This window comes from Eleginops maclovinus, chromosome 8 (genome assembly GCF_036324505.1).
Source record: "Eleginops maclovinus isolate JMC-PN-2008 ecotype Puerto Natales chromosome 8, JC_Emac_rtc_rv5, whole genome shotgun sequence".
Taxonomy (NCBI): Eukaryota; Metazoa; Chordata; class Actinopteri; order Perciformes; family Eleginopidae; genus Eleginops; species Eleginops maclovinus.
This window is the reverse complement of record NC_086356.1, coordinates 12,081,053-12,094,030: the sequence shown is the minus strand read 5'-3', so window position 1 is coordinate 12,094,030 and position 12,978 is coordinate 12,081,053. Positions and strand designations below refer to the sequence as shown.

At 39.7% G+C, this 12,978-nt stretch overlaps 3 protein-coding genes across 5 annotated transcripts in view; 2 read left to right on the top strand and 1 right to left on the bottom strand.

Annotated features, from left to right (window-relative positions):
• hspa5 (heat shock protein 5) overlaps window positions 1-5,065 on the top strand; it is a 113,647-nt gene extending 108,582 nt beyond the window's left edge. The window contains exons 2-10 of one of the 2 annotated variants that reach the window (XM_063890381.1): window positions 1,269-1,354; window positions 1,881-2,031; window positions 2,140-2,371; window positions 2,504-2,641; window positions 2,745-2,857; window positions 2,963-3,353; window positions 3,455-3,692; window positions 3,784-3,951; window positions 4,060-5,065. In XM_063890381.1, coding sequence (XP_063746451.1) covers window positions 1,916-2,031; window positions 2,140-2,371; window positions 2,504-2,641; window positions 2,745-2,857; window positions 2,963-3,353; window positions 3,455-3,692; window positions 3,784-3,951; window positions 4,060-4,628 — 1,965 coding nt within the window. In that variant the 5' untranslated portion in view covers window positions 1,269-1,354; window positions 1,881-1,915 and the 3' untranslated portion in view covers window positions 4,629-5,065. Of the gene's footprint in view, window positions 1-1,116; window positions 1,355-1,880; window positions 2,032-2,139; window positions 2,372-2,503; window positions 2,642-2,744; window positions 2,858-2,962; window positions 3,354-3,454; window positions 3,693-3,783; window positions 3,952-4,059 lie in introns of those variants that run through there. The other variant, XM_063890380.1, reaches the window with a different exon arrangement.
• Window positions 4,990-8,881, bottom strand: rabepk (Rab9 effector protein with kelch motifs). 2 transcript variants are annotated; one of them, XM_063890383.1, is made up of 8 exons: window positions 8,642-8,881; window positions 8,166-8,220; window positions 7,927-8,081; window positions 7,463-7,618; window positions 7,007-7,171; window positions 6,562-6,711; window positions 6,251-6,400; window positions 4,990-6,060 (listed from the first exon to the last, which is right to left on the bottom strand). In XM_063890383.1, the coding sequence occupies exons 2-8, from the start codon at window positions 8,216-8,218 to the stop codon at window positions 5,834-5,836; spliced, it is 1,056 nt and encodes a 351-aa protein (XP_063746453.1). In that variant the 5' UTR covers window positions 8,219-8,220; window positions 8,642-8,881; the 3' UTR covers window positions 4,990-5,833. The 2 variants fall into 2 exon arrangements, with proteins under 2 accessions (XP_063746453.1, XP_063746454.1); XM_063890384.1 differs by lacking the exon at window positions 8,642-8,881 and having other exon boundaries at window positions 8,166-8,635.
• An 81-nt stretch (window positions 8,882-8,962) lies between these two features.
• rgs3a (regulator of G protein signaling 3a) overlaps window positions 8,963-12,978 on the top strand; it is a 126,636-nt gene continuing 122,620 nt past the window's right edge. Inside the window, exons 1-2 of the mRNA XM_063890376.1 lie at window positions 8,963-9,092; window positions 9,645-9,700. The gene's annotated coding sequence lies outside the window, so the exon portion shown is untranslated. The remainder of the gene's footprint in view (window positions 9,093-9,644; window positions 9,701-12,978) is intronic.

The window sequence follows — 12,978 nt, the reverse complement described above, 5'->3', positions numbered from 1 at the left end:
TAAAACTGGACATGGGTACATGTTTGTTGTTAGATTAACCAGGATTTGGTAGCTCTCTTAAAAGTGCTGAAGTTAGCAGCAGATTTCAAGTGATCAAATAGCAAGTTCCAGGACTTTGTTCCTTTCACAGAAAAAGCTGTCTGAGCAAAAGATGTTTTGCAGAATGGGACCTTACAGTTGCCACTAGAAGCTGCTCTGGTGGATCTACAGCAGCTCTGTAATCTCTGGATGTATTTGCAGAGAGACTGAGGAGCAAGTCCATTTACACATTTAAACACAAGCTTTACATAATGAAAGTCAATTAAATTAGCAAAACTTAAAATCTTGTATTTCCTTAAAATGCGGCAATGATGATACCTTATGTGATTGTATAGTTACAGTACTTTCTTTAATATGCTATTTATACTACGGCTAGCATAAATCTGCAGATTTTAAAAATTGTTCATGTACACTGAAGTGTGGCTTTGGCAACCAGTTACCTAACCCTGACCTATCTAGACTTTTGATATAGAAGATTGTTTAAGATAGTCCACTGTATGTGGTTTTGTATGATATGTATTGTAACCTGCTTAATTCACACTGTATTAGGCAATAACATACATCTGTGATTAATTTGTGATCAATAAAACACACAAGTTAAAACTTGATAGTCAAATTAGGCAGGTTGCATTTAAAGGTGGATTTGTTAAGCCATAATTGGTGTGTTTTTTCTCTGATGAAACGTCCTGACAATCCAGTTTATCTGATGTAACATCGTTTGCTCTTAGGCTATTTACATACATATTACATAGTATTTGCACATGCTCATAGTAGTGTGTCATTATAACTACTCATGATACCAACACTATATCAACGCAGTTGCACTCTTTGAAAAAACTGCAACATGAGAAAAAACGTCAGTCCAATACGTGTGGGCCCATTATTATTTAAAAAAATACAGGAGTAACTTCAAATGTACAAAATGTGAAAATGCACCCTTCCTCAATCTTTAGATTGGCGTGTCATTGCTCCAACTGTGTTCATGAATGCGCTTAACAGACAGCCAATCAGCATCCGCACAGTGGGCAAATGCCGTGACGTCACCTCGACCCGATGTGTGCAAATCAGCGGCCGACAGCGTGCCGGGGGAAACCAATCAGCACGTTCCAACGAACAGCTGCTCCGCCAATGGCGTGCCTCCACGATGGGGAAGAAGTGACGGCTTATATATGAAGAGAGCACAGTTCATTTAACATCATTACACAGAGGCAAGAATACAGAATAGACGGAAAAAGAGAGATACACCGCTATAAGAGGCTGGAACCAGTAGAGGCAACGCCAAGGCCGTTAATTCATTGAAAAAGCTGCTATTAAGGTATGTATAAGCATTGTTGAGAATATGAAAATGAGACAATGTAATATTTTGTGATACAGCGTTGAGCTTCATTATAGTAAAGCCTGTACAATTTCGCGATTTATGATGTAAAGTTTACAATGGTCTTTTAACTGAGAACTGAAGTCACTAACTTGTAATATATCATGCAACAAACGTACTTTTTAGAGCTCTTTATGGCAAAGCATTTTTCCTTGCATGTCTGCTAGGCACGCTTAGCTAGCTACCGGCGAATGAAAAAAAATGTGCTAGTGGTTTTAGCACTCGGAAGAGGCAATGGTGCTCCACCCACATTACCCATACGGCTCGATGCTTTCATTTGACATTTTTCGGGGATTTGTTGGTAATGGTTACATTTCCCATCAATCATGGGTTTGAATCCCAGTATATGACATTTAGCTCTGCCATGAGCTGGTAAGTTAGCTACCTGAACTTTGGAGACGGAGAGCGCACGTCATGATAGGCACGTTTTATATAACATTAATTTTTTTTCTTCTTTTTTCTCCAGATTTCTTCTGTAGATCTGAGTTCAATCGAGCCAAGATGAAGTTGATGTGGGTACTAATGCTGGTGGCCGGCACAGTGTTCTGCGAGGACGACGACAAGAGGGAGAGTGTGGGGACTGTGGTTGGAATCGACCTGGGGACCACCTACTCATGGTAAGAAAGAAAAAAGCCCTCAGACTGGATTGCCTTAGAGGACAATGAAATGATGCAACATTGTAAGATGACTCTTTGAGTGATTATTTTCTAAATGTTTTCCTGTAGTGTTGGAGTTTTCAAGAATGGCCGTGTGGAGATCATTGCCAATGACCAGGGTAACCGTATCACCCCATCGTATGTGGCCTTCACCAGCGAGGGTGAGCGTCTGATTGGTGATGCCGCCAAGAACCAGCTGACCTCTAACCCTGAGAACACCGTCTTTGATGCCAAAAGATTGATTGGGCGCACTTGGGGAGACTCAAATGTGCAATCTGACCTCAAGTACTTTCCCTTCAAGGTGAGTTTTTATTATTGGCAGTGGGAAGCATAACGGTACAACCTGACTAAATGCAACAACAATTTACTGTCTAAAGGTGTAAAGATGGAGCAATACACTTTTATATTAATATGGCTACATGTTCCTCTTTAGGTTACTGAGAAGAAGAGCAAGCCTCATATTCAGGTTGACATTGGAGGTGGCACGATGAAGAGTTTCGCTCCGGAGGAAATCTCCGCCATGGTGCTGACCAAGATGAAGGAGACTGCTGAGGCGTATCTGGGCAAGAAGGTACAAAAAACATAAAGATAATGTTTATCAAGGGTTAAAACACTTGTAGATAAACATGGTAATTTAATCCATGATACATCTATTGTTTTCGTCTTTCCCTCAGGTCACACATGCTGTGGTAACTGTCCCTGCCTACTTCAATGATGCCCAGCGCCAGGCAACTAAGGATGCTGGAACCATCGCTGGTCTGAATGTCATGAGAATCATCAATGAGCCGTAAGTGTCTAATGATGATGCTTTAATTTATCCATTTCCCTTTTTTGAAATTGGGAAAATATGTCCATCCCATCCTGTATTATAATATTTAATTGTATTCAATAGAACTGCTGCTGCCATCGCTTATGGTCTGGACAAGAAGGATGGCGAGAAGAACATTCTGGTGTTCGATCTGGGAGGTGGCACTTTCGATGTCTCCCTTTTGACCATCGACAATGGTGTGTTTGAAGTGGTGGCCACCAATGGCGACACTCATCTTGGAGGTGAAGACTTCGACCAGCGCGTCATGGAGCACTTCATCAAGCTCTACAAGAAGAAGACTGGCAAAGATGTCCGCAAAGACAATCGTGCTGTGCAGAAGCTGCGTCGTGAGGTTGAGAAGGCAAAGAGGGGTCTGTCTGCCCAGCACCAGGCCCGTATCGAGATCGAGTCCTTCTTTGAGGGAGAGGACTTCTCTGAGACCCTGACCCGTGCCAAGTTTGAAGAGCTCAACATGGTAAGTTGCATTTCAGTTCAAGCTAAAGCACAACCTAAACATTACCTGTTTTATAAAACGTTGTGTTCACCTTTTCTAACCTTGTCTTTTTTATTTTCCAGGACCTGTTCCGTTCCACCATGAAGCCTGTACAGAAGGTGCTGGAAGACTCTGACTTGAAGAAACCCGACATTGATGAGATTGTCCTGGTTGGAGGTTCCACCCGTATCCCCAAAATCCAGCAGCTGGTGAAGGAGTTCTTCAATGGCAAAGAGCCCTCCAGGGGCATCAACCCCGATGAGGCTGTGGCATACGGAGCTGCTGTGCAGGCTGGTGTGCTGTCTGGAGAGGAAGACACCGGTACGTACTCTTCATTATACACTAGTAGATGTTTAACCTGATCCAGCTTGCAAACTTTATCTTATTTACTAAACTTTTGCCTCTCTTGCAGGTGATCTGGTTCTTCTCGATGTGTGCCCCCTGACTCTTGGTATTGAGACTGTTGGAGGAGTAATGACCAAGCTGATCCCCAGGAACACAGTGGTGCCCACCAAGAAATCCCAGATCTTCTCTACAGCCTCTGATAACCAGCCTACTGTCACCATCAAAGTTTATGAAGGTAAAATGAGATTACATTGGCCAAACCTTAATTGAACATTTGTCGATGTCTTTTTATAGACAGAAAAATGTGATATTGCACCAGTTTAATCGTTCAATCTCCCCATAGGCGAGCGTCCTCTAACAAAAGACAACCATCTGTTGGGCACGTTCGACCTGACTGGCATCCCCCCTGCACCTCGTGGTGTACCACAGATTGAGGTCACCTTCGAGATTGATGTCAATGGTATTCTGCGCGTCACCGCCGAGGACAAAGGCACAGGCAACAAGAATAAGATCACAATTACAAATGACCAGAACCGTCTTACCCCCGAGGATATTGAGCGCATGGTGAACGACGCCGAGCGCTTCGCTGATGAGGACAAGAAGCTGAAGGAGAGGATCGACTCCCGCAACGAGCTCGAGAGCTACGCCTACTCCCTGAAGAACCAGATCGGAGACAAGGAGAAGCTTGGAGGCAAGCTGTCCGATGAAGATAAGGAAACCATCGAGAAGGCAGTGGAGGAGAAGATTGAGTGGATGGAGTCCCATCAGGAAGCTGAGATAGAAGACTTCCAGGCTAAGAAGAAAGAGCTGGAGGAGGTGGTACAGCCCATTATCAGCAAGCTTTACGGTAGTGCTGGCGGACCACCACCTGAGGGCGCCGAGGGCGAGCCAGAGGACAAGGATGAGTTGTAAGCAGGATGGAAGTCTTCTGCCACCCCTTGCCTCTCTGGGAGTTGCATCTAGATGTGTATATATTGGACTGATGGGACTCAAATAGTGAGCGGAATGGTTGGGAAGGGGTGGCGATAACAAGCAACCATTCTGAATCTTCTGAAAGACTTTAAGATGAGTTTCAGTGAAAGGTGTTCTTCGCTCTGAAGCGGAGATATTCGTCAGCCCGGATATGAGGCTAGCTGCTGCTGTTCTCAGGCAGTTCTGATGGGGTTCTGTTGTGGGTGGGGGGGGGGATGGGGACAGGTGTCTGTGGGTCCATTCAGTGTCTGTGGGTCCATTCAGTGTCTGTGAGATCAAGAGATTGTTATGTTCACAGGCATCACTAAAAGTTATTTATTGAATCTGGTCATAGTACTTCTGGAAAGACATTGAAATAAATGTTTGATACAAAATGATACTTGATTCATCTCCTTGTTTACATTCATTTACAATTTCAAAAGTTTTTTCCATGCAAGTTTGTGCTCTTTATATTCACCAATGCTTTAATGAATGTCAACCTTTGTCTTGGCACAAATATTTATGTTATTTAGCTTCAATGAATGGCCCTTATTTTTTATTGTAACAGAACAGGGTTAATACAATTGATTAAGCTCCAGCCAGGGGTTTGAAAAAAGGGGGGAAACAGACAATTACATTTTAAATTGTTTATTCCTCATGCATATTAGCATTTATTTTAATTCATTGCATATAGTTATGACACTGACAGCTTGGCTATTGCCTTGCAAATACTTTTTCATACTTAATTACTGTACTGTGTATAATTCAAAGAGAATTTTTCCCCTAAAAGGTTACCTTTTTAATTAAAAATATAGATTAGTCTGGAGTTAAATGGTGTTGTGCAGTTTAAGTGTCAGTAGTGCACATAGCTACTAAAACACAGCTTGGCAGGGGTTTCGGTACATTTCTAAACAGACCTAAAAATAAACTAGGCTGTACATTTCCCCTAAAAATAAAATGTACATTTGTGGTCCGCATCTGTACTGATGAAGAGAACCAACATGCAGATTACTTGATTTATGGGATAAAAGCAAATTATTTAAAGAGCATTTGTTTAGAAGTGATTCTGTCCTGTGCTTTGAGCCATGGAGTCAGCTGATCACTGCAACAATGAGTGGTACTTTACAAACGTTTTATTCTAACTTTGGTTAATGAATATTACAACATCATGTAACTACAGTCACAACACAGTCATTATGAATGACACCCTGGGTGTCCATTCCTCCAAATACAAAGGCCAGGTTTATTATCTCTGAGGCTGCGGGGCTGCTGGCCTGCTCCCCATCTCCGTTCCCCTCACCACACACCTTCCACGGCAATACACACATGGAGTGGTCCAGGCGGTTGGGTGGCAAATCCCCTTTAAACTTCATGAGGACCCATCTACATTTTTCTGTCAACAGAAGGTATACTGTTACATTCAAATATGTTACACAAGTGCAAAATAAGTTGCTATGGTGCACAGCATCAACTGAACTGCCCCCTAGCACTTATTTATGTAGTCTTATGTACAACAAATTGTACAGGATGAAGTACAAATATTCAGTCACATATTTAAAAGGCAGTAGGAAAAAAATATTTACCAGCGTTGAATCTGTACATGGAGTTGCTGGCGCCATCTTCAGTCATCCCCCCAAAAATGTAGATGTTCTTTCCCAGAACCGCAGCTGAGTGGGCTGCTACTCCTGGTGGGATGTCTCCTTTGGTTGCCACTTTCTCCCACTTCATGCACCCTGTACACAGTACACACATAGTTTTATTTTCTTATACAAAACTAGCTTCCCAAATTCTGAGGCTTAAGATTGTAATCCTGTATGATCCTCTTAGATAAATGCAACTAGGAAATAGATTCACTTTGATCCTCTTATTATAATTAAGGAGAGTTCAGGCTTACTTGTGTCAAGAGAGTACATGTCGTTGTGAAATTTGTCTCCAGCCATGCCACCATGAATGTAAATCTTTAATCCAACTGCTACAACAATGTGTCCATGTCTGGCCGGCAGGTTTTTGCCTTGTGTTTCTGGTTGAGACCAGGTGGTAGACTCTGAGAACACCAAAAGATAAAACATGTTACATATTCAATGATATCTCCTTTTGTACCTCTAAAGAAATCCCATAAGAAATGTCACACATCCCCTTAAAAGTCACAGTAAAATAGTAAGTGGATTAGTATTTTAACAAAAAAAGGTATTTTTAACAGTATTTTAGGCCCAGGATTATTCACTGAAAAATCTATTTAACATTAAAGGCTGGGGCAACATTTCCTAGTGTGGCTGGTCAGACAAGACACATCAAAGCAAGATAAGAGATGTTAGACAAGTACACAATTGAACATATACCTGCATCAAAGACATGGAGACTGGGGTCTGAGACAGGTGCAGCTTCTGCTTCGCCGCCAGAACAGACATATAGTCTGTCCCCTAGGCAGGCTGAGTTAGTGTGGTACGTCCTTGGAGCAGGGGGTTTGCCATTCACCAGCACATTCTTCCAGCGAGACTCACTGTCTGGACACACATGTAAAAAGTGGAATATACTCAGAAATCTCTATCACAGCAACAACATTGGTTACATCATGAAGAGAGTATGATGAAGAGAGTTGGCAAACAATACAGAAACTGGTTTCACATAGTTGATCAGTAACTTTCTGCCAAATTACAGTGCAATGCTAAAAATGATGATGACAGATTCTCAGGACCTAAGATTTTCATTGTCATAAATACACTAGCTAGTGCGCATATGGCAATAAAAACCCCTGAACCTTGAGATTACTTAGTTAATTTAAAATGAGGATTTACCTGCTAGCTGTATACTCTGGATACAATTGCGATTGCCGCTCTGCTGTGCCCCTCCAAACACCCACAGGCTCTGAGGGCAGCTCTCTGGCACAAAGCTGCAGTGTTCATACCGTGACTCCAAACCCTTCCACTCTGGGATGTCCCATTCATGATTATCTGGTGGGTTTACAAAGAACAAAAATATAAGGAAAGCTTGAGAATATAAATGTGAATGGAACCAAATGATGATCATGCCAAGTACATAACAATTTCATTTGTTTAAACAATAGTGTGCTGTGTTAACAGAAACTATACATTAAGCTTGACCTGCTTATAATAGCTCACCTATAGTCATAATCATCAGTGAAAGTGTTTTATACTACTTTTGTACTATATTTCTTAACACATTTTTTGGAGAACAGCTTAAAAAAAACAGTTATGCATATGTCATATGTCTAGATCGGTTATTTACTGACATTTTATACCTAGATTTATGATATTGGAATATGAGAAACTTCCGTTGGGGTTGGCTCCCCCAACAATTAAGATTCTTCCTTTTCCTCCATCTGCAGATGGGACAAACGTGCATGTGTGACCCACACTAACACCTGGAGCACTGCCCCTGGGTATCAAAGAATACCTGTTGACAACAAAACAATAGGGTAAAAGGTTTGCTCATTGCATCACTATGATACGTACAATTAAATTAGATGAATTTACTTACCAAATTCCTTCTTTTGGTTTATCCAGAGGATCTAGTACTGGTAGAAACTCCATAGCTGTCAAATATACATGAATTAACCCGGTGTTAATGTTTTTTCACTCTGATCAGGGATCGATCTGTTGCATTTTCAGTGCTTGTCCAGTGCGAATAACAAATAGCTAATATTTAAGAAGCTTTGGCCAAAATCATTGTTGATTTTAAACATTATTCTGATTAAAATAACTCCCATAAGCTAATGGTATCCACAGAAGCCACTAGCAACGTGAAATCTAGCTACGATCGTAGCAGCAACTCAAATATGTTTTAATAGTTCCTTTTGTAAACGATATGTGACGGACGGCTTGTAAAACACACTCGTTAGAATGTGAAGTGTAGTTTTATTCAGAAACGATGCCACTTAGAGCACACTGACTACAATTAAGTTGCTAACGTTACATGCTAACTCAAAGAGCAAGAACAACTTCCTCCACACTGACCTGTCCTTCCGGGTAGAAAGGGAAGAGTTTCATTTAACTGAAGTTCGTGTCCTTTTGCACCACTTTCTTACGTCCATTCAGTGGTTATTATTGCAACATGATACTGTATTAATATAGTCTTAATAAAAGTCCAAATCATTGCACAGCTGTACGTTTAATGCAGTACGCAGATGTTACGCTGGCAATGTTGCTGTTACGCTGGCAACGTTGGTTGCCATGATTGAGAGTTCCAAACGTAGTTGCCATGTTGCCGTAGGCGCATGCGCAGTTCACTCAGCCTATCAATTCCACTCAACCGCCCCAACGAGCTTCGAAGTTAGTAATTGTTGACACGCATTTAACATTAATGTAGATTCTAAACATGAGGTATTAAATACGCTTTTACCAGGTAACATTTTCATAAAAAGTGTCTTCAATTCCTGTCTGACTGAAAAGGTAGTGAAGTGAAAAGGTAAGCAATGAGGGGACTCAATCAGGGAGATACGTGTTTGCAAATAATAATACGATTCTACATTAATAAACTCCCAGCAGAACGGTTTGGAAACAGTTCTGGCTGTTTTTAAGTTTTCGAAGATACCAATAACTTAGTTCGAGCCTGGAATCATGTTTCCCTGGCTGCACAGTTAATGGTTTTAACTTCTAGTTTAAGTCAGTTGAAAGATGGCGGGCGAAAGGGACATATCTCCGTAAATTGAAAGGCCTATTAATTAGCCTATTTATTAAACTACATAAACTTGTGTCAACATAAAAGTTGTGATACAAATTTATTTTTCGTCATCTGAGGACAAACTTTTGGTTTCTAGTTCAGTTTAAGATAAGATTATATAAAACTATTTTTACATAAGGAAATTGTTGTGCAGTGCAAACGTTGCAGTAAGTAGGACTGCATTTGATTTGGGAACAAGTTTAGAAAAATGTACTATTCACTGTGTTCAAGAGTCTAGTAATGCCTTTCGAACTTCGGTTTTATTTGTCTTTCCACCTGTGTATGTTTTTTGTGCAGGTTCTTCACTAGAACGGAAATGTCACACGTCTGGAGCTGTAGCTTCGGGAAATAAGGTAAACATCTCCTTTACTGTGCAGCAGATAAATTGTGCACACAAACAGTAACATCCAATATGATACAACCATGCATGCTGGCCTCCAACATCCCAAGGTGAGCCATTTAGACTCAAACATATACTTTAACATTGCAAGCTATATTTTCAGTTTTTGCTTTCATTCTAATTTGATTTTACAGGTGTGTGATATTGTTACTATTCCTTAAGCATAGCCTGTAGCTCTACCCCAATCTTATAAAGGGATAGGGTTTAGTATTGTTTGCAGTATTGCAAATGTGTTTGAGATGTACAGCATATGGCAAAGGTAGAGCAGCACATTTAGTCAATTGCACTTGCAATTATAGATATTAAGTTCACCGCCCTGTTTGTGGGATTATGTGTTATATTGCAAGCAGATCTCAGTCTCTTCAAAATTAAATTTGTAAATTGCCCCGTTTTTCCTGTACCCCACATTTTCAATAAAATATGTATGTACAAAATAACAAATACACAAATGGACTGCAGATCAGTTGCAGAGTTAGCAACATCTTGTGGTTACATGTGGATGTTGCAGAGACCAACCGTACTTACATTCACCCTATAGTACACAGCCTGAGATACATTTTTAGTTGTTACATATCTAAACATCAATGCAATGTATACAAAATAAATTAGCTTGCATCTTACCACGTATGTTACATAGTACTCATTTAAAATGCATACATTGGATGCATTTAAGATACGGTTAGAACTTGTAGCAAACGTTTTTTCTCTTTCATGAAGAGTTTTCCATTAGGGATGTTATTTCTCAAGATAGTACAGTAGGACAATTTATTGTGTAGTCTGCTGTCAGAATCAACCTTAAAAGCATTTCAAAACATGTCCAGTAGGTTGTGCCATTGTCTTTTTGTCAAAACTTCAGAAGATGGGCTAAATGAGCTTGGGCTGCCTTGGATTGATTATGATATAAATATGTTTGTTTCTGCTATTTCTCGTGTATAGTGTCTGAATGTACTATATTGGCATGAAAACAACGATAACAACTCTTTTTAATTTACTGAACTGACTCAACAGTCTATGAAAGCATGCTATCAACACACACATAACCACTAATTTTCTCTTAGGATTAAATGCATTTTGTAAAATGTGTTTCATTTGCCTGCAATTAGATTTATTTCAACTACTGCATCGAAAAAGTAGTATTAAGGCAGACACAAGAGAGCTACATTTAGTGACGATGTCCATAAAGATTGTATTTAATTGGAATATACATTGACAGTTTCAGCCTAATTTAAACGCAAAGCTTCCTGCTCAGTCAGCAGTGTTTCAGATACAGTGGGAGCAGAAGGAACAAATCTGGATCAGTTAAGACCTCTGTAGACAATATTTTATCTCCTTTACAATGAATTAAAGAGAGCATAATGAATCCCTGAACACGTGAGTCTATATGGTTCATATCTAAAATTAAAAATCACAACCATCTTTCATTGGGATGTGTCCCCTTTACCTTTTTCACTGACTGCAATTATAGTCACCTTCATGTGTAAGATTTGTGTCGAATAGACAATCTTTTAGTGTAGCTGTATAGAAAGCAATACTGATAAAAAATTCTGCTAATTCCGGCTTATCATCATTCAGATTCTGGCATTTCCTTTTAGTACTTTCAGTCTACAAATTGGGCTGACCTGTTGCTTGTTGTGATTCATATATGCCCATTAGATCAGGATTGCTGTTTTTATTAAAGCAATATGTAAACCTGAAATGAAAAATAAATGAATGGGGCAGTTCGGATGACGAGATTTAAAATCATATTATTGAGCAATATCTCCTTCATTGTTGAAAGGAAGTGGGTTTTAAACTGTTAATCGACTATAGAAATAACTTTGAATTGACAAATGAGAATAATCCAGAAAATGCTTCAGCTGTCACACTTTGTAACTTTTATTCACATCACAAATAAATAACTTTTATTTCCTTGCTTTATCCTGACTGTCTGTTTAATATTTTACTTTATTGCCTTCATTTTTGTTTAATCTTTCATTAAGAATTTGGTCTGAATCTAGCCTCACAGCCTGACCTTTTTAATCTTTGTGTATTTCATAGACCTATATACAGGAGTGTGCCTCTCTCTCTTAATTGATTGTGCAGCCACAGCTGCTCCGCTGTCCCCTGTAGCAATCTGGTCATCTCTGCACACATCCTCTTCTATTTCAACAATTCACCCCCAGTAAAACCTGCAAAGTCATCCCAGATCTTCCGGCACAAACTGAAAACTCATCTCTTCGAGGAGCATGTCCTGCTCTTTTCTATTTATCACTACTATTTTAATTAAGTCTCCCTCGCCTCTATATTCCTCTTCCAGGTGCATCTTTTTTTAATGTATCTATTACTGACTTATAACGCCTGAACCCAGAAGGAACTTAGGAATATTAGATTTTAAGATTTTTCACTGTTGATTTGTAATTATTGAATTGAAGGTAACACTATACATGCAAGGGTCCTGTACATCCCGATAAATATGCCCGTGCCAACAAATACCACCAATATTATTTTCAACAAATACCTCAATATTGCGATCATATTGTAGGGTTGACATTTGGAGCTTTCACAAAATATTTGCACGATGATATTTTTGATGAATAATAAACATTTAAATAAATTAGTAAATCTTTTGCAAGAAAAAAAACAAACTGTAAACAGAAGTTTGTGTTAATTGTGATGAATTGTTTTGTGGAAACATGACAAATTGAAAAGATTTTACATTGTGTAGTATGTAGTCTAGTATCAAAGTGTATTTCTGTTAAAAAGTCCTACCAAAAAGGTTTGTATTTTGTATCTAAGTGGGGGACTGACAGAAATCAAGTTGCGTCTCCAACACACTGTGCCACCGTAGCTTTATCTGCCCAGTTTCCCCTCCAGGGAAGCAGCGTCTGTGTTCCAGTAAACTCCTTTGTTTTCCCTTCACTATAACTGATAAGACCCAAATGAATCAGGGACTTTTTGTGGAGGGACAGAATGAGAGGAAAACGGAAAAGGATTGTGACTTGAGGTGACTAGTGAATAAAAAAAAGATAATTGTGGAGATATTCTTTCAGAGCCCAAAATAGGTTATCTGAGTGCATGCTATTATTGTTGGCATGCTTTGTGTATGAACCTTGCTGATTTGAATTTGGACATAGTGTTGTCAACTGGACACATTTCGACAAGAGGCTTTTATTCATCCCCCTGAATATTTTTTGATTCTTGGTGGGTGGGCCTTTTGGTAATCAGGATTAGCAGAGAAGTTCATCTCCGGGT

Excerpts from the sequence above, each read along its gene's own strand:
- rabepk (XM_063890383.1), bottom strand. The coding sequence starts at position 8,218 with ATGGAGTTTCTACCAGTACTAGATCCTCTGGATAAACCAAAAGAAGGA. Across the intron at positions 7,172-7,462 it reads CCAGAGTATACAGCTAGCAG|ACAGTGAGTCTCGCTGGAAG; the intron begins GTAAATCCTCAT and ends ATGTGTGTCCAG. Across the intron at positions 6,061-6,250 it reads CATGTACAGATTCAACGCTG|AAAAATGTAGATGGGTCCTC; the intron begins GTAAATATTTTT and ends TTCTGTTGACAG.